Source organism: Pleurodeles waltl, chromosome 9, assembly GCF_031143425.1.
Source record: "Pleurodeles waltl isolate 20211129_DDA chromosome 9, aPleWal1.hap1.20221129, whole genome shotgun sequence".
Classification (NCBI taxonomy): domain Eukaryota; kingdom Metazoa; phylum Chordata; class Amphibia; order Caudata; family Salamandridae; genus Pleurodeles; species Pleurodeles waltl.
Window position 1 is genome coordinate 746,172,963 of NC_090448.1, and position 18,159 is coordinate 746,191,121.

General features: G+C 39.4%; 1 protein-coding gene across 1 annotated transcript in view; it reads left to right on the forward strand.

Annotated features, from left to right (window-relative positions):
- Nucleotides 1-17,221, forward strand: part of SNX32 (sorting nexin 32) — a 276,021-nt gene extending 258,800 nt beyond the window's left edge. Inside the window, exon 13 of the mRNA XM_069207873.1 lies at nucleotides 13,112-17,221. Coding sequence (XP_069063974.1) covers nucleotides 13,112-13,165 — 54 coding nt within the window. The 3' untranslated portion in view covers nucleotides 13,166-17,221. The remainder of the gene's footprint in view (nucleotides 1-13,111) is intronic.
- Nucleotides 17,222-18,159: the final 938 nt, after the last annotated feature.

Genomic DNA, 18,159 nt, shown 5'->3' on the forward strand with positions numbered 1-18,159 from the left:
ACCCCTAATGATGGGCCACCATTGCATAATGGTTTGGAACAGTGCTGTTCTGTGTTGCAGCCTTTACTGAAGCCAAACTGATATTGATTTAAGAGGTCAGTCTCTTGAATATGTTGAGTTAGTTACAGCACTACACAGTATCAGTAACTTTGAAAGCAATGGACGTTTGGATACAGAGAAAGAGAAAATTGTTGAGACAACCTGCATCTGCTGACAGTTTTTTGAGAAATGTGATGACTTGGCCACTTTTGAGGCCATCAGAAAGCACTTCGTGGCTGAGGGAGAGATTCACTTGATTTTTCCAGTAAGAAAGTAGGTGGTGAGCAAGATCGTTGGCTACATTGCTGAGTATCAGATCCATAAAAAGTCTAGAAGGTTTGTTCTTCATGATTTTCGGTAACTCATCCTCTAAGAGTAAGCAGCAAATGCAACGGAGTACACTGATAGCCAAACACTCGCTCTGCCTAGCTCATTTAGTCGGGCAGACCACCAGCTTTCCATTGAAGGAGCCCCCATAGGCTTCTTTGATGGAATGCTTCGTCCAATGTACCGAAAGAGTAAACACTGATGAGGTAAAGGCATTTCATGGCTGGTTATTTAATGTGTTTAGTCTAATGTCTTTTTTTTTGTCCCTCACTGCCTGGAAAAACCTGGCAATGAGGGAAAGAAAAAAATAGGATGCCCCCACACACGCTCAGAGAAACTCTCAGATAAACACACCCTTGAAGAAAACTTCCAGGGTGTCTTGACTATCCATTGAGAGATTGTTTTTGAAAAAGCAAAAAAAGTTAAAAGTTTGGTGGCCGGCTATCAAAACCGATGGCGGCCACCAAACAAACTTTTTGAACCTTGAAGGGAACCACAGTGGCAGCAATTCCTTTCAACTTAGAGAGTTGGCTGAAGGGCTGGCCATCATCCTTAAATGCGTCTATACCGTCCTTTGAAGTCTAAATCATCCTAAGTCAAAATGTTTCCATGTGTTTGTTAATTTGCAGCTCGTGCTCATATTGAGTTGATAGCCCAGACACATTTGTGGTGATTTTTTCAATGGATTTCACTTTCTTGACAAAGAATCCGGCAAACACTTTTGATTTTGTGCTCGGTCATCACATTTAGCAGATGGAATGATTGTTAGCACAAGGGCTTTACATAATGGGCACAGAAGAATATTGATCTCCTAGCTCTATAGAGCATTACCGTGCATGACTGAAATTCGATGGAACGGGTTGCAAAATAAATGGGACATAGAATTGAGTATAGTGCTCAATTGGAATTGTGTCACTACTGGCATAACATCATAAAGTGTTGACAAATGTCAGGTGCAAGTTCATTTAATTCAAACTTTTTGTCAGAACACCAAAGAGAATTCATAGTATATTCCTCCCTGTGTGCTTTGACTGTTCTCTTTGTGGACACAGTGTGGGGAGCTGTCCTGTAATTAATAAATATTTGTGGGTGATAACAAGCAGGCTGTAAGGGGTTTCAGGGCAGAAAGGCCTACATAAGGCAGAAAGCTTTGTGGTTTGGCTCATTAGTTGGTCAGAGGAAAGGAGAGCAGGCACCAAGGTTTTGGATCCCGCGATACTTCTAACAAGAATGGCTATAGCTGGGAGAAGACATGTGGTTGAGCAGTGGGCAGAAGCAGAAAGTAGGGTATTTCATGCACAGAAGAATAGAGGGCTTAGGAAATACCCACTGTATCCACAATGGGAAGAATTAGTACAAAACTTTCTTCCCAGTACCTGGAATGATGATAAATCTCAGTGACTTCCGAATGGCGCAATTTAGAAACACATAACTGTTATGTTGCTATTGCTTCTATACAAATTCTGTATCCCAGGTCGTCTGTAACAAATGGAATTGAAGGTCCAGGTCTCATTACATGACATAGTCATCTCCTCCCCTCCCTTAGTTTTTGTAAACCTGAATAGAAAGGGGGAATATAAGTTTGCCCACGTGCATAATTTAGGTTATGTTTATGGGTTGGTTGTTCTTTGAGGAAAGGATTAGAAGGGTAAAGTACAAAAGAACCTGCATTTAAGAACCTGGACCCTTTGTCATTTCACACAAGTCTGGCTCCTCTTAACTCTGGACAAAAAGTTCAATAAAGGAGAAGGCATATGCGGGGTTGAAAATTAACCAAGTTGTGCTGCGCAGGGGTCCATTCTTGAGCTGAGAGAGAGGGCACCAGGCAGACGTTTGTTCCCACAGATATCACTTAATTGTTTACCTGCACAAGAGCAGAGAATACAGAAGTGTACACCCTGCATATGCACAAGGACACCCCATTCAACTACACTTTCCCCAAACTCTGCAGGAAAAAAGGCCGACACTTTAAGTGCATTTGCTTCGCCTTTTATTAAAGTGCTTTCATGTTCAAGTCATGCTACCAGTTCTGACGTGTTTCAGCTGCCCTGCAGCCTTGTTCACACAATAACGGTGCCATTTTGAATCCTCATTTTATATGTAAATATCATCATACACATAGAAGATATTTTCATTCACATTATTAATTTCAACATTATTATATCACATTCTGATTTTGTAGCATGTGAGAAGCAGATGTTCCTTCCTTCTAGACCTATTATATTATCAACTAATCTTCAATAAAATATATTCACCACATTTTGCCCAAGTGGGCATACCTACAGGTCAGTTGATAGAAATTCTTTATCACAATGTATACTATTATATAAGGGCAATATTGCACTGAAAAATCTCAAATGTAAACATCTGTAGTCTAGGAACAAGTAGGCTATACTGACAACTTAAAAACTTTTCAAAGTGTTTGTGCTTTTATTGAACTGTATAAAACTTCAAAAATGAGGTTGTACAGTACTGAAGATTTCGCAAGTGTAAACATTTATGTCATAAAGCCCAGTTGGGCTATACTAACTTCACAACTACTCCTCAAAAGTGCTTGTGCTAACAGTGATTGTATTATGAGTATGTTCCCCTTACAGCATAAGTGACTAGTGCATAAAAAGTACATCAATATTATCATAATTTTAAAACCTATTAAAGTCAATGAACACCTCAAATCAAAAGAACATATGATAGAGGAAGTGCCTTGGGCCTGTAATCACATTTTCTCTACTTCTCTACAGGTGAGTATGCAAATATTCCTTGATCTTTAATTCTCCTTGGGTCTTTGTGTTTAATTCGATAATATATCATGATTCTAATTGCCTGAGCCTCTTCTCCTTTTTGCCCCTTCTGATGTTTCTTGCTAAGGCATCAACCACAAAGTATGTTAAACATCATCCCTCACTGCTATGTTTCTCTTCGAAGTGGCAAGCCACTGGTATGATCTGTAGTATTCTTTTGTGAGCGAGTATTGTTGTGCTACCAACAAACTTCAGTTCACATGGGCAATTCAAAACATAGATTACAAAATCAGTTTTACAATTATAATATCCTTTTATTTTCTTTCTTGTTTGAGAGAGTGACAGCTCATACTCCTTTTTACGTATGACATGCTGGCATGCTTTACCCTTCCACATTTTTTTAAACCAGCGGTGCCACCAAACCAGTTCTCCCTCTGTTGACATTCTGGTGAACTCTTCACTAAGACATCCTACATAGCTCTAAACCTTTTAAAGGTCATACCTGGGCATCCTTCCCTGTTACTAGATAATTCTTAATTAGATGCCAATGTTTCTACACTATTTTACGGATCACATCCTCCTGTCTACTAAAGGTGGTTATTAATCTAACCAGAGACATTACTGTTTCGCCAAATCCTTTTCCCTCTTTTCAAATATTAACTTTTCTCTGGTCTTCAGTTTTGCTTTGTATATTGCTTCATCTACATATTTTGACTGTACCCTCTCTCCCAAATCCTTTGAGTCATATCTCTTTGAGCCTTTTCCTCTTGTTGGGCTTCAGTACAGTTCCTTCTGACTAGATGACTTTCACCATACAGGATACTCTTTACCACATTTTGAAGATGGAAGCTAGTTGCGCGTAGATATTTATTGTCCGCTGTAGGTTATCTTTAGAGTTTTGTCTCTAGCTTTCCCTTTTTAATATATACTGTTACATTTTTAAAGAATGACTTCCTGCTTGCTCACTCCACAAAGGATTCAGCATCCTTTATCAGGCCTCTCCATATTGCAAACCTATCATCTATAAACCTACACCCAAATACTAGATTTTATGCCCACTCCGTTTGAAAATGTATTTGGAACACCAGATCCTCCCACCAGCCCATATGCAAATTAGCATAGCTGGGAGCAAAGCAGGTGCCCATTGTTGTACCACTAACTTGATGGAACAATTCCTTATTAAACAGGAAATTATTATTTTTCAAACATCTCTTTGCCGTGGTCAGGAACATCCTAGTATGGTTGCGTAATCTCAATGGTCTAGTGCTCAGGAAGTATTCAATTGCCCTCAACCCATCCTCATATCTTATGATGGTGTATAATGTGGCTACATCAATGGTCATTAGTACAAATATTTTCTCCCAAGTGATATCAAACACCTTTTTAAGAAATCCCAAGTATATTTTATGTATCAAGGCAGATTCATCACAGAACCCCTTAAGAAATGATTTATATAATTAGATGTTCTCTTGAAAGCACTTGCAGAAATCATAGGACAAACTGGCACATTTTCCCTGTCTATGGAGTTTAGGTATAAGGTAAAACACTGGGGTTTTGGCATGTTCAATGCAGAACAATTGACTCTCTTCATGTCTTTTGTAGCCCCTGATCACACCACTCTGACAACTCATCATTATACTGCATCTTAATATCTTTTAATATTAAGCTAACAGAAACTCTTACATAGCATTGAATGTTGTTCAATTGCTTATAGGCTTCTGTAAAATATTTGTCCAATACCAGGTTATCCCATTTATCAGAGTTTCTAATCACACAATCATTCTATTTGAGAGTTTATTCATTAGGATGTAATATCACTTTTGTTGAAAGTTTTTCTCTTAATATTTTCTCTTAGTGTCACTATACAGATTTTTCAAATCTTGTGTGACTAAATAATTTAAGATATCAAGTGAATCCTTGGGTAAGGCTAGTATGAACTTTGATTTTTTTCTTTGATGTCAGTGGGACAATTGCCCCACACATCCAAATTTTCTTGTGCAATTACGTCTTCCTCCATTATCATGTCATGCCAGAGTTTCATTCTCCAGTTCTCTCAAATCTTTTATGAGCTATAGATCTGCTACTTTTAAATGTTGTTGGTTGTACTTTCCACTATTACTCCTTTCATGAATTCTTTTTCTAGAGCCTGGCTGCATTAGAAAAAAACTTCTTTAATTTCATAGACCTGACAAATTTGAAAAAGTCTATCCTAGTTTGCACATAATTCATGTCCTCTTGTAGGCAAAAAGATAATCCCACGGCAAACATTCTTTCTTCCTACTTAGTCAGAGGTAGATTTGTTAAATTTACGATTGTGTTCACATGTTCAATTTCTACTTGTTGTTCTATTCCCCTTGTTTTCCTCCTGGCTGATTTTTCCGTGCATCCTAATCCGCTGCATCTTTTTCTCCTCTTCCTCTTGCTTTGTGGTTTCTTTGATATTTTTGCTGATCCCTTGAGCAGAGGTTTAAGTTCCTGTCTAGCCATAAAAAATTTAACTCATCCAACACTGTAGGAATGTTGAGCTTTAGACCAAAACTTGCTCCATCTTCTAGATCGGTACTAGGTGCACTATTGTCTACTGTTTTTGGAATCTCTTGGCTTATTCTATTTACTTTCAACATTTTTTGCCTGCAGAGAGTATCACATTTCTTTGTGAAACTATAAATCTGGCCTTTATAGTAAACGATTTTATCACGTTTTAATTTTTGTGCCTTTTGCATTTTTATGGATTCTTCAAGCTTTTCATTCTTTTTTCATGACAACTGATTCCATCTCTTGTTGCAATTCACTTTGTAGTTAACTAATTTCTTCCATTATTCTTTTCCTGTCCTTCTCCGCATGTTCATTTAAGATCACCAACATACACTTTGAGGACTTACTGTTGTTCTCAGCCCATTCACATAGCATCTCCGGGTCTGGATTCTCGTTTACACTTGAGAGATCTTCAGTACACCTTAAGTTTTGAAGTATAATTTTTATATAGTTCGATAAAAGCACAAGCACTGTGAAAAGTTTTTAAGTTGTCAGTATATCCCTTTTGGGCTTGAGACTACAGATGATTACATTTGTGATTTTTTTGTGCAATATTGCTTTGATACTATTGTATTGCATGTATTGTGATAGAGAGTTTCCATGAAGTGAGCTGTAGGTATGCACACTGGGGCAAAATGTGGTGAATATATTTTATTGAAGATTTGTATATAATATAAATTTGTCATGGAGGAAAGAACTTCTACTTCTCATGTGCTACAAAATCAGAGTGTGATATAATAATGTTGAAATAAATAATGTAAATGAAATGAGTATGTCCTCTATGTCTATGATGACATTTACATATAAAATGGGGATTCAAAATGGTGCCTTTGTTGTGTGAGCAGGGCTGCAGGGCAGCCAAAATGCGTCTGAACCGGTAGCACAAGTTGAATATGAAAGCACTTTAATAAAAGTCAAAGCAAATGCACCCGAAGTGTTGGTGTTCTTGCCTACAGGGTTCGGGAGAAGGTGTGGTTGAACTGTGGCAGAGGTTGTTGACTCCGTGGTGATCGGCAAACCCTTCAGTTTGGGGCACAGCAGTGGTCAGCAGGCGTGAAGGATTTGAAAAAAACATTTCATATGCATGTACAAGGTCACGCAGTACATACTAAAGCATATTTCTTTACCATAGATGATCTTGATGAAGCACGGCTTGCAAAAAAATGTCCCATGTATTTCAGCTTTACTGGGTTGTTTGGCACACACACCCGTTGAAATGACCTGGCCTAAAGTGACATATGATGCGCAAGAAAAAAACACTTGCAGAAACAATACAATGTGTTGCAAATGAAATAAGTTACACTAGAATGTGTCAGTGTTTGAAATTGCAGCTCTACAGGGGGTGGGCTTCTAGACAATTTATAGAGAGGATTTGGTTCAAAGCATGTATTGGTTGAAGTTTATGAAGGCAGTCACTGAGAAAGATAAAGGTTTTCCTGGAAGTGAAGTTGCTCATCTTCCCAGTTTAGAGTATGTTAGACATAGGCTTTCTATATAATTTTTTACTCCAATATTTGGATGTGTAGAGCATAAACAAACAAGCTGAGGGATGTGACATACTGGAGAACACACCAAGTCTAGGAACAACTTTATATTTTTTATTCCTTGTGTGCGATTGTGAAACTGGAGAAAGGCCAATGACTTCTTCAAAGGTTAGGGAAGAATATGTGTAAGGTTGTTTTGCATGTGTAACAATCCGCCTCTTGTGTTTTTTCAATATATATATATATATATATATATAGCGCAAACTCTGCCCAAATATATCAGAGATATTTACATGAGCAGGAGTAACATTAGGTCACGTTTCTTTTTTTAGGCACAGGGAGATTGTTATTTGCCTAGAATCACTTTGAACGCAGGCTTCTGAGCAGAGCTTTGGGCACCTGCACTTCTTCTTTTACAAATTAAGACCTGCGGCTAGCGTAATGTCTTGGTTTGGGGGAGTAAGGGCTTGATACTACTGAGATATCTGATATATCTGGATATTTTTTTCATGCGAAGATCAAGGTGGAGTAATTTGTCAATTTAGTAGCCAAGGAATTTAGCTGAAGTGAGCGTTTTTGGTGAAAGACCCATGGCTTTCACATCCAGACTGTATAATTCATGGCATTTGTTATGGGAACTTCTGTCTTTTGTGGGTTGAGCTTCTCAAGTTTTATGAAAATACATAGGCTTTCATTGCAGAAGGTTTTAATCTGCAAGAGGTGTGGGGGATGATAACAGAGAGATGTGTAGAAGCAGAAAACGGTGAGCGACTGGTATCATAGCCAGTATGAATATTAGACATGGTATTGGTAGTAATGTCCTTAGCACTGGTAGAAGGTTTTATGACCTGCAGATATGCACACAATTTGGTGTGAAGATTTGGAGGTTTCTGAGATCTCTCAGATTTTCATACAGGCTGATGTGTAGCTCACATTGATGGTTATATACGGGATAACATATACGCTGAGATACATTATAAGGATGTTGTAAGTCAAAAGGAGTTCCTTTAAAAGGTTATGGAATTCCGAGATTACTTACAATATCCTTATCATGTACAGCAGGGTGTACTTTATTCCTTATAATATATGGTCACACCTTCAACTTTCCCACAAGCTATTGAAATCCTTGTTGCATAGTTCTTTCATATGTAAGAGAGAGAATGTTTGCAAACATAAAGAATAAAAAATAGAATCTCAAGTGCAAGATTAAACACATCAAAAAAGCTGTTAGATATTTGTTGCAAAAATAAATCAGAATCAGTTTAAAAAAAAAAAAGAAAAGAAGGTGCAGTAGCTTGGAATGAGAAAGATTCTAACTTTTCTATAATTACCAAAGGAGTGCAAAATATAAACCTGTTGCCATAAATATATCCTTTCTGCTTGTCACTGTACAGCTAAAAAACAGAACAGAAGGAAAAAAAACACATTTTGTTTTCATTCTTTAAACATATGCATTATTAATACCCTGTGCCCTGACCTGCCTTTCGACTTGGCTGCTGGCTCTAACAGCAGGCATTATGACATCAGAACACAACTGTTATAACTTGTCACTGTTAAGCGGCTGCAACATTATAATAGGCTACTCGTGTGTCACAAGTTACCTATTATAAAGAAATGAGTGACATGTTTTTCTACAGGGATTGTAGAATCCCATGTATTATAGTAACCTTACATGGTAATTTTTTCCTATGCCCTTGCATCATCGAGCGAATACTCAATTCTCAGTAATGCAGTAATACTGAATGTGGTAGTTATGTATCAAATTTAATGAATAAGTGAATGCACGCAATATGTAAAGCACACAGCTACTCCAAAAGAGTACCTGAGCTAGACTGTTAAGGACAGAACAGCCAATCACTGTGAGTTAAACCCAAAAAGATGAGTTTTTATGGACTTCTTAAAGCGAGCCTCTCACTGGATAGCACACAAAGAAAGCGGAAGGTCATTCCAAGCTTTACCTGACAGCGGGGCCAGCTTTAACGCTGGTGGCGCACTGTGCGACAGTCTTTTTTGGTGCCCCACCCCATGACCACCTCCTTGGATTCACTCACTACCACCCGGCAAATGTGCACCTCATCTCTTCATAGCCCCCTTTTCACATACATTAATTTGTTTTAAAGCGCTTGTAAAGGCTGGCTTTATTAATCCACTCTGCTATCTACATAAGATATAGTTCTGTTCTTTGCAGCAGCATATTAACCCTCTGCGCTACTTTAGGGCTGCCGCTATACAAAACTCCCATTTCTCTCCCTAGCAGGAACATTATTCACAAGAGGTATCTTGATATTTTAATTATTTCCTGAAGGCTGGACGCACAAGGAACTTTTCAGCAGGTGCGTTTAAATCGCAAGTTTCGTAAGTCATTGCTAAATACAGCGCCCCCCAATCCAGGCCAGCACCCGGTGCAGCCGCACTGCTCGCACCACCCTAAAGCTGTCCCTGCCTGCCAGCACCAAGACGGAGCACCCTCCTGATCTTGCCAACAGAATTCTGGAATGTTCACTTGTAAAGCTGTGGCTGAACGAAGAGGTTTAGAGGGGTGTAATGGAGAATTCTACTGATCAGGTAATTGGGGCCTCCATTATAGAAACTACGATTAATGAAAAATACAGTTTTAAACACTATTCGTTTCTTAAATACATGGAAACTGATAATCTTCTCAAAAGGCCCAGGATAAGCCGAGCAACAGCATTTCGGACTGTGTGAAGTTTCCTATTCTTATAATTGGGCACACTGATGTAAAGACAATTGGAGCAGTACAACCTAGATGTAATCGTAGCAAAGACTACTGTCCTCCGGATTTCAACTGGTAAAAAGTCCAGGAATTTCTTAATGGAGCATAATAGTCCAAAACAGATCCCGGCTACAGAGCTATTGTGGGTGTCTATAGAAAACTTATCATCAAATCTTACACCCACATTTTTAGCTGTTATGGCCAGAGAAGGGAGAGGAGGAATGTCTTGAGATCCTTTGCTTTACCAAACAAAAGAATCTCAGTCTTATCAGCATTACAAAAGCAGAAATTATCCTGGTAGATGAATAATTGAAAGTAGAGAGCAATTGAGTGTCATGCGCATATGAATGGTCATCACTCTGTAAGATTAAATAAGAAGGGCTAGTAGGGCCATATGAAAATTTAACAAGATAGGACTCTGAGAAGAGCCCTCTGGCATCTTTTGCATTTAGGAGAGGGGCAAGCCTGATCTCTTGTGATCTACTGTCAAGAAAAGAAAAGTCATTCTAAAGCCAATCCCTCAATGCTCATATCTGCCAACTTCTGCAAAAGCAACAGATGGGATATCATGTTGAATGCAGCAGATAGATCTACCAGAATAAAAACACACTCTTTCCATCATCCAGCACAAATGTAATTATCTCAGTCACTTTGGGGAGGGCAGATTCTTTGCTTTGTTGTGTGTGTCCAGAAACATGATTGGGTAGGATAGAGAAGCCTATTACTATCCAGATAATTTGATAAACGGGTGTTAAACACTTTCTCTAACATTTTAGTAGCCACCAGTAGCAGTGAGATGGGTCGATAATCACACTGTCTGGTCCAGTGTAAGGCTTTTTTGATCAGTGTTGTTTCTTTAAACAAGTTCACCTCTACCAAGTTGTCTTATTAAACCTGGTTTTGCCTCCAGAAAATCACCAGAATTTGGGAATTTTCACTGGAAATCAGTGTAGCGACACTAAATTTCCAGGTAATTCCCCAGTTGTAAGGGAATATTTGTAACCCTGTGGTAACTTTGCATCCAAAAATCAGTGATACCCATGGTAATTTAATTTTCAGGTGTGAAATTGATGTAAAGCCAATGCTGCTAAAAGACAAATAGAACCAAAGAAAGAACATTATACTGTATTTGTTCAGGGGGACATGTCCTTAGTAAAACTATTGTATTGTAACTGCAGTTATGTACCGCTTACTACCCCTGATGAGGTGTTGACGCAGTTTACAGCAGAACCCAAAGTTAGTGGCTAATCCAGTAGTTATTTGTTAGTATCTGTTATTATTGTTTATTAGGACTAGTTTTGTACTATCAAGGATACCATTGCATGCATTTACTCCAGTTTATTTGTGAGCGATTAAGTTAATAGGCGCTAGATGTGATTGTTGGAAGATGGTATGTGAGTTCATGACAGTGTTGGTGGACTGAATGGATACACGACGGAAGATGGTGTGCTGTTAGGCTGCAGAGATGTGTTTTTAGAGGGGATTTTAAATCTACGAGGTGAAATGAGGGCAGATTACAGCAGTACAATAGAAGAGACTAAGCAGACATTCATACTTGTTATGGCAGGCTACACTCAGGGTAAGGTATGCATAGAATAGAGAAGAAGGAGCAGGTCATTCGATAGAAAAGAAGGAGAAATAAGACAGATGGCCTTTATGTGCAAATTCACACAGAGGTACAAAATTCCCAATAGGTGCAAAATCAATTTAGGTGTGAATCCAGTCATGGTTTAAAATGAGCAGGACTGTGGAAAAACCTTTTGTACACAAATGACATATAGGACGAAAAACATTTTGTGGCAAAATCACATTTAGGTGCGAAATCAATCAACAGGAGTGTGAAGAAAATTTCACTGCAAAATCAGTTTAAAAAAGTCAGTCCTCTCTTACTGTCTAGCAGCTTTTGGTATGTGTTTTTGTATTTAGCGCTCAATATTTGCTGTATGATCACTCTTCTGTTGAGTACAATTTAATTCCTGGGAGCACGACTGGGAGTAGGGTATGGAGGGGCTTGCCCTGTGACCCTTACCCTGACGCGCTTGGAATCCCGTTCAGCCCCAAAACAGGCAGTGTCCAAAGGCACCTTTTACCTACATCTGGACTGGTGCGACCTGAGGTTTAGTGCTGCTTGGGAATAGGGTAAAACCGAAAACTGGGATTAAAATACAATTTCCATACATCAATATGATAAATAAGAGAGAGAGTATGGATAATGGAAGGTTAGGGCAGAGGGGTAGAAGTTGCCTGGCAGTAGTCAATGAGGTGCATCTTCGTTGCCAATTACGACACCTCATCTTCCATGCATTGGGAAGGAAGAACTCCTTAGGTGGACTAATACACCCAATGGCATAAGGGTGAAAAAAATAAAATAGTCTGGTGGTCTGATCAAAATGTGAATGACACTTGATTCATACAATGAGCTAAGGAGGCTTGATCAAGCAAACAAATAGCTGAATGGGGGGCAAACAAATGCCTTGCCTGTAAATGTTATCTTTTTGTGTTATGTTGATAACAAGAGTTCTGACAGATAGTTAAGTATGTCTCTAGAAAGACACCTTTAGGGCTTTTTAAAAACTAGAATTACACTTAATGCATGCAATGACTGCAGGAGGTTGACCCACAGCCCATGTATACATCTAACGTTGTCTCTGGCAACAACTTTAAAGTAAGTAACATGTTCATTTTTTAACACACATTATTTTCTGTTTGAATTTAAATATGTCAAATTTTGGTAAAATAAGTCGTTTTCAAAGACGCTGTAGATCGTCGAACTTTAGTTTTCTCTGAATGTGTTTTGAACCTAATGCATTTGAAACCAAACATTTTGAACGTATACTCCAAATTTGCATGACTCATGCCACGTACCCTTTCTCCAGTTCCTGCTCTACTCATTTCTGCCATTTTCTGTACCCAATAACATTTTCTCCACATTCTTGAACATATTTTCTTCTAGAAATGTTGTAAGGTAGAAGGCGCCCCATGAGCAGTCTCATGCATATCAGAGTAGCTTACAAACCCCATTTCTGAAGCTATGGCTGTTTTCTGAAAATTCTCATGTTTTTGACCTACTGTTTAGTGTGTGCTATTTATTCATTAGTGTTTTCGTCTTTACAGAAAAAATGTGATTTCTTCAAATCTTCTCCTAATTGCCCCCACCCCATGCCCCCACTTTCCACCAAAAGCACAATTCATTGGTGTTGTCCTGGACACATTCAGCAGTAACAACGTTGCATTCTCCTTCGCTCCCATAGGCCAGCATGCTGCTACTGCGGAACAGCCTCGTCGCTCTGAGAGGGGAGCAGTGACTGTGAACACAAAATCCTTGCGCCACAGACAAGGCCTGCCCATCGGATTGTGTACTTTAATTTGCCATTGTGTAATTTGTAATTATTGCTTTCAAGCCTTTTTGACGTTCCCACATATTCATGCTCTTCAGGTGTTGTGCGTGCCTCATGCCCACCCTTTAACATTTAGGACCAACTGCAAGGTTTGCTTCGAAGCCCTTGCCAATTTGGAAGGCCTGGCCAGACTAACATGTACTGTGAGATCCTCATTTCTCATCAGCCTTACCTGCTGATTGTGCCTTGCAAAGCGTGCTTCATGTAGCATTATTGTTTGTGACATAATATTTATAGAGTGCCCATATGCACCGTTTTGGACTGTTTTTAAAATATGCTCCTCAATGTATAGTATGGGATTTAATGGAAACATTAAAACTGTGAAACCACATGTAAGGCATCGCATACTTGGAACACCCACTTGGGGAAAAATGTATAGAATATATACATGTAAATTGAAAATTAAAGGAAATGTATTAATAGAAACATCATTTCTAAAAACTATAGTTAGAGCATTGGATTAGGGCCAGGAGTAGGGCTAGTTTAAAACAGAAGTTTGGTAGAATTTTCCCCTAAATGAAAAAATACCTCCCTAGCCAGCATACGTGCTCACACAGATACACAAACACATTCTCCCTCTAAGGATAAACAATCTAGGCAAACTTTGCAGAACAACTACCAACATAAAAAATAATTTTCATGATTAATGGCATTTACACTTTACAAAATAAGAATGCTGAAGATATTTTTTCTGAAAAGGACATTATGTGACTTGATGGATGAAATGATAAAGGCCGCTCACCTTGAAAATTTCTATTGAACATTTTATATGAAGTGATTTGTCTGTAATAGTATTCTATGAAATAGTTTTATATACAGGTTCACAGACAACTGCTCCAGTGAGCATAAAATAAAGCTGAGAATTGCGTTCATAATCAGAGCCATGCAGTGGCTTGTAGAGCACTTCGAGATGGTTAGCAAGACAGGCCATAATTACTTGGAAATTGGGCCTCAGGGAATTGGTCAGTAACTCTGACCCCACCTGGAGTTAGTAACACTCTTAAGAGCCAGAGTTACCGCCTGTTTAAAGGTAGAACCATGCAAGACTCCTTAGATATGAGGAAATACCCGGGCCGATTTGCCCTAGAATCCTCATTATCACTGGATTTTCACATGGAGATTTCAACAGCTTTCATGTACCAGAGCTCAAGGAAGTTTACTGGGTCCAGGATTCTTTTGCAGGCCCTGTAATCCAGCTGGGGCCGGAAAACAAAACTATGCAATTAAATGAACCTTTGCAATAGGCCCAAATACGGATGAACACCTTAGATAATGTGTCATTTTTAACTTAGCATATAGGGGCACATGCATTCAGAGTTTTTTCAGAACTTGAACCTAGAGAGATGGGCATGAGGATGGTTGTCATGTATTATAATATATGGAGAGATATCCTTGGTGACCAGCAGAAGTTGCCCATTGTTCAGTGGCATGGACAAAATATTGTTGTGTGTCTGTTTCCCAGTGAGCACCTGTGTAAATAATGTCTACAGAATAAAAAGAGCCAAGGCTCAATTGCTACAGTGATGTGCATTTCCATGACCATGAATACAGAACTATCTTCTCACCTAGCAACTGATCACCCTAGGCAGTCTAAATCAAATCAAATCAAATCAATCTTTATTTGTATTTGATTAATTTAACTCTTACATAAAATTTATAAAGGAACGGTAATATGAGACATCTAGCATTTATGCCATTATCTGAAGATGCAAAGAACAACAGTACTGTCTAAGAATTAGCCAATGCAGAGCTGGCCTAGGGGTTTCCCCTGGTTTAAAGTACTGGTGTGCAACAAAAAATAATAATAATAATAATTCAGCACACAATACCATAAAGCGTGAAAAGGACATACAAGTGTCTTTATGTCATGCAAGCGACTTTATCTTGGAGGATTCAGGGTGCCAGGAAAGCCCTTGATGTTGATAATTAGTAATTGTACCCCTTCTGACACCCTACCCCACTTGTGACCACTTAATCGGGAATACCTGTAGGGACCAAAGATGACTTAAAGTGCAGGTGTGCAACAGCTGTTTAAAGTGCGTAGGTACTATCTGATAATTGCCAGGCACATGACTTAACTAATGATCCTCCCAGAACCTAGACTAAAGTGCACATGGCAAAAAAATAAATGCTGATGATTAATAGCTGTGACCACTGTACCCCACTCGTAACCTCTTATTCGGGAGTACCTGAAGTGGAGGCATGCAACTGCTGTTTAAAGTGCATTGGTGCTATCTAATGATTGCGAAGCACATAACTTGACTAACGACCCGCCAACGACCTGGTTTTAAGTGCACGTGGCCGAAAAATAAGGAATAAAAATACAAAGAAAAAAGTAACAGCCATTTTCAAGTAGATTAAAAGATCACACAGCTGTTATCAGAAACCAGCGGGCAGCTTTGTCCTAAAGGTCCACAATGCCAGGGCCAGGATAGCACAGGATTTAAAATGAAAGGCTGGTCTCCGGCTAGCAGCCAGGCCCAAGGAGTTGTCCTGCTTATATTAATATACGTTTCCAGGGAGAACCGAGGGCCCGCATTTGGTATTCGAAGCTGATTCTGACCAGAGGCAGGTGGGGCTGGCTGGATACTCCAAGGTTTGGAAGACTGTGGACGGCCCTCAGGTGATGGCCAATTCCACTGGACCTCAACGCACTCGTTTACTTGGTTAGGCAGTTTTTGTGCAAATGTATTTTACAATTTAATGTAACGACAGTTTCGTATGGGTTCGCCTGGCTCTAGACAAGATATAACAGCCTGCCTACCTGGGCAGTCTAATGATTAAATGGCCTGGAAGTTGCAAGTGCTGGAGCGGGGTGAGCGCGAGGGGAGAAGACGGGACTGCTGCTTGCAAGAACGATCGGAAGCTTCGAGAGAAAGAGGTGAATGCAGAAATGTGCGTGGCAATTCTGGATTAATCCTGATGGTGAGAGTGGTGGTAATGGGGAGAGAAAGAGGGAAAATAACATTACTGGCTCAGAGTTCCTTCAGAATGAACCCCTGTGTCATATTGTTTTGAAAAATGCAACCTCGCCACATCTTCCTGCATCCCTACCCAAAAGGTCCGAATCCAAAGTGTATCTAAAATCCACACTGACCAATGTAGGAGGGCAACGAACAGCCAACTGTTATGATTTAACATTTCGCAATCTTCAAATGTGTCAAGAGGTATTTGATGAACACTAGTTTGGATTCCTATTCACAGAACATTTTCATTGCTTTATAACGTAGTTCTATCGTCGAGGTTTAGATTTCTTTTTGTCCATTTGAGAGACTCAGGGCATACATTTCTGTCGAAATCTAAGGCATCCGTAGGTGTAATAGATAATTTAAGAGTTTTTAAATTATCTATTTTGTTATGGTGTCACCTCCTGTGATATCGTCAGGGTGAAAGGCTGTGTGACGTGCCTGTCTGTGATGCTAATATATATTGTGGGTGGTGCCACAGTTTTCCCACCCATGATAAAACCAAAGGCTGCTGTAACTGAGGGACTGAAGGGTGTGTGGGGAAAAACTTGTGCACCAATATCCTTTTCCAAGGCTGTCAGTCATCTACATGTCGCCAACAGCATATTAAAGTACTGAAAGTGAAGGGGTTGACTCTCCTAATAATAGTTTGCAAGTTTCAAGGCTATTCATGGTACTTGTTTAGATGGCTTACTTTGTGTTTCCTTCTAACCTACAAGACTACAAACTTACACCTCAAAACAGCTGTGTGTCTACTACGAACTGTCATGTTTGCCTCTGAACAGCCAATTCAGTCTGTAAATTGGTAGATTCAGGCCATGTTTATGCCCTGTTTCCGCAGTGTGTTCCAGGCCGCCTTCTGTCTGTCAAGCTTAGACCGCACAGTGTCCAGCTCCGCCTTTGACCTGCTAGACTGCACGCTGCTCACCTCTGTCCTTGTTGTCTCATTTGTGCTGCTTCATTTTGGAAAATAAATATGTATGATTTTTTATTTATGAAGAAAGGCTTTGGTGTTTTATTCAGTTTTGAGCACATGATTATAACATATGAATGCAAGAAGGCACAGGGATACTCTGGATGGATGGCAGCGACACCATCTTGAGCTGGAATCTTTATAGCTCCACGCACCCCTTTTTGTGCAAGTGTTTCATTTCATTGCAAACAATTGTTCAGAGAGAAAGTTGAAGGCGCCCTCCCCTTCCCACTCTGCGTGGTCAGTAGAAGTTTGGGAGAGTGTGGCTGGGAGGGCATTTATAAGCCACTGTAATTTTAGTATTCTGCAGATTCCTGAGCTCCCACTCAGTCCCCCATGCTCGATCAAAGGCGAAAAACTAAAATACAAATTAAAGTACCCAGACAATTCATTACATGAGGAAAGCCTCAAATAGATCCCGATTACTAGGCTAACCGTTATATGCTTGGTTACCCGTTCTTCATGTACATAGGTTGAACAGAAACATTTTGCAACAACTCAAACTCTGAAACTAGATGTGTACAGATTATTTATATTACTGTGAATTTGTTTATGTGATGCAATAATTTTGTACACATGCACATATCTTATGTCACGTCTATAGTTTTCACAAGAACAATGGGAAGTGAGTGAGGAAAACATAATGTGAGTTAACATACAACTGATGTCAATGTGTGCTTAACATGAGACTTTGGTACTGGCACTACTATGTTAAGTATATTTATGTCGAGTTTAAAACATGATAGATCTAAGTCCTGGTCATCAAACCGCTAAGACCTAGAAGCAGAAGGTAAGGCTATCTCAGAAAAGGAAGTTTTTTAGCTCCATCTTCGTTTCTACAGGGGTTCTTGCTTCCTCAATTTCATTGAGGGAGTCTTCCGTGTTCTGACAGCGAGGACAGAAAACAGCCACCACCTCCTGTGGAGAGTTTAAAGCACGGACAGATCAGGTAGTCGGGTCCC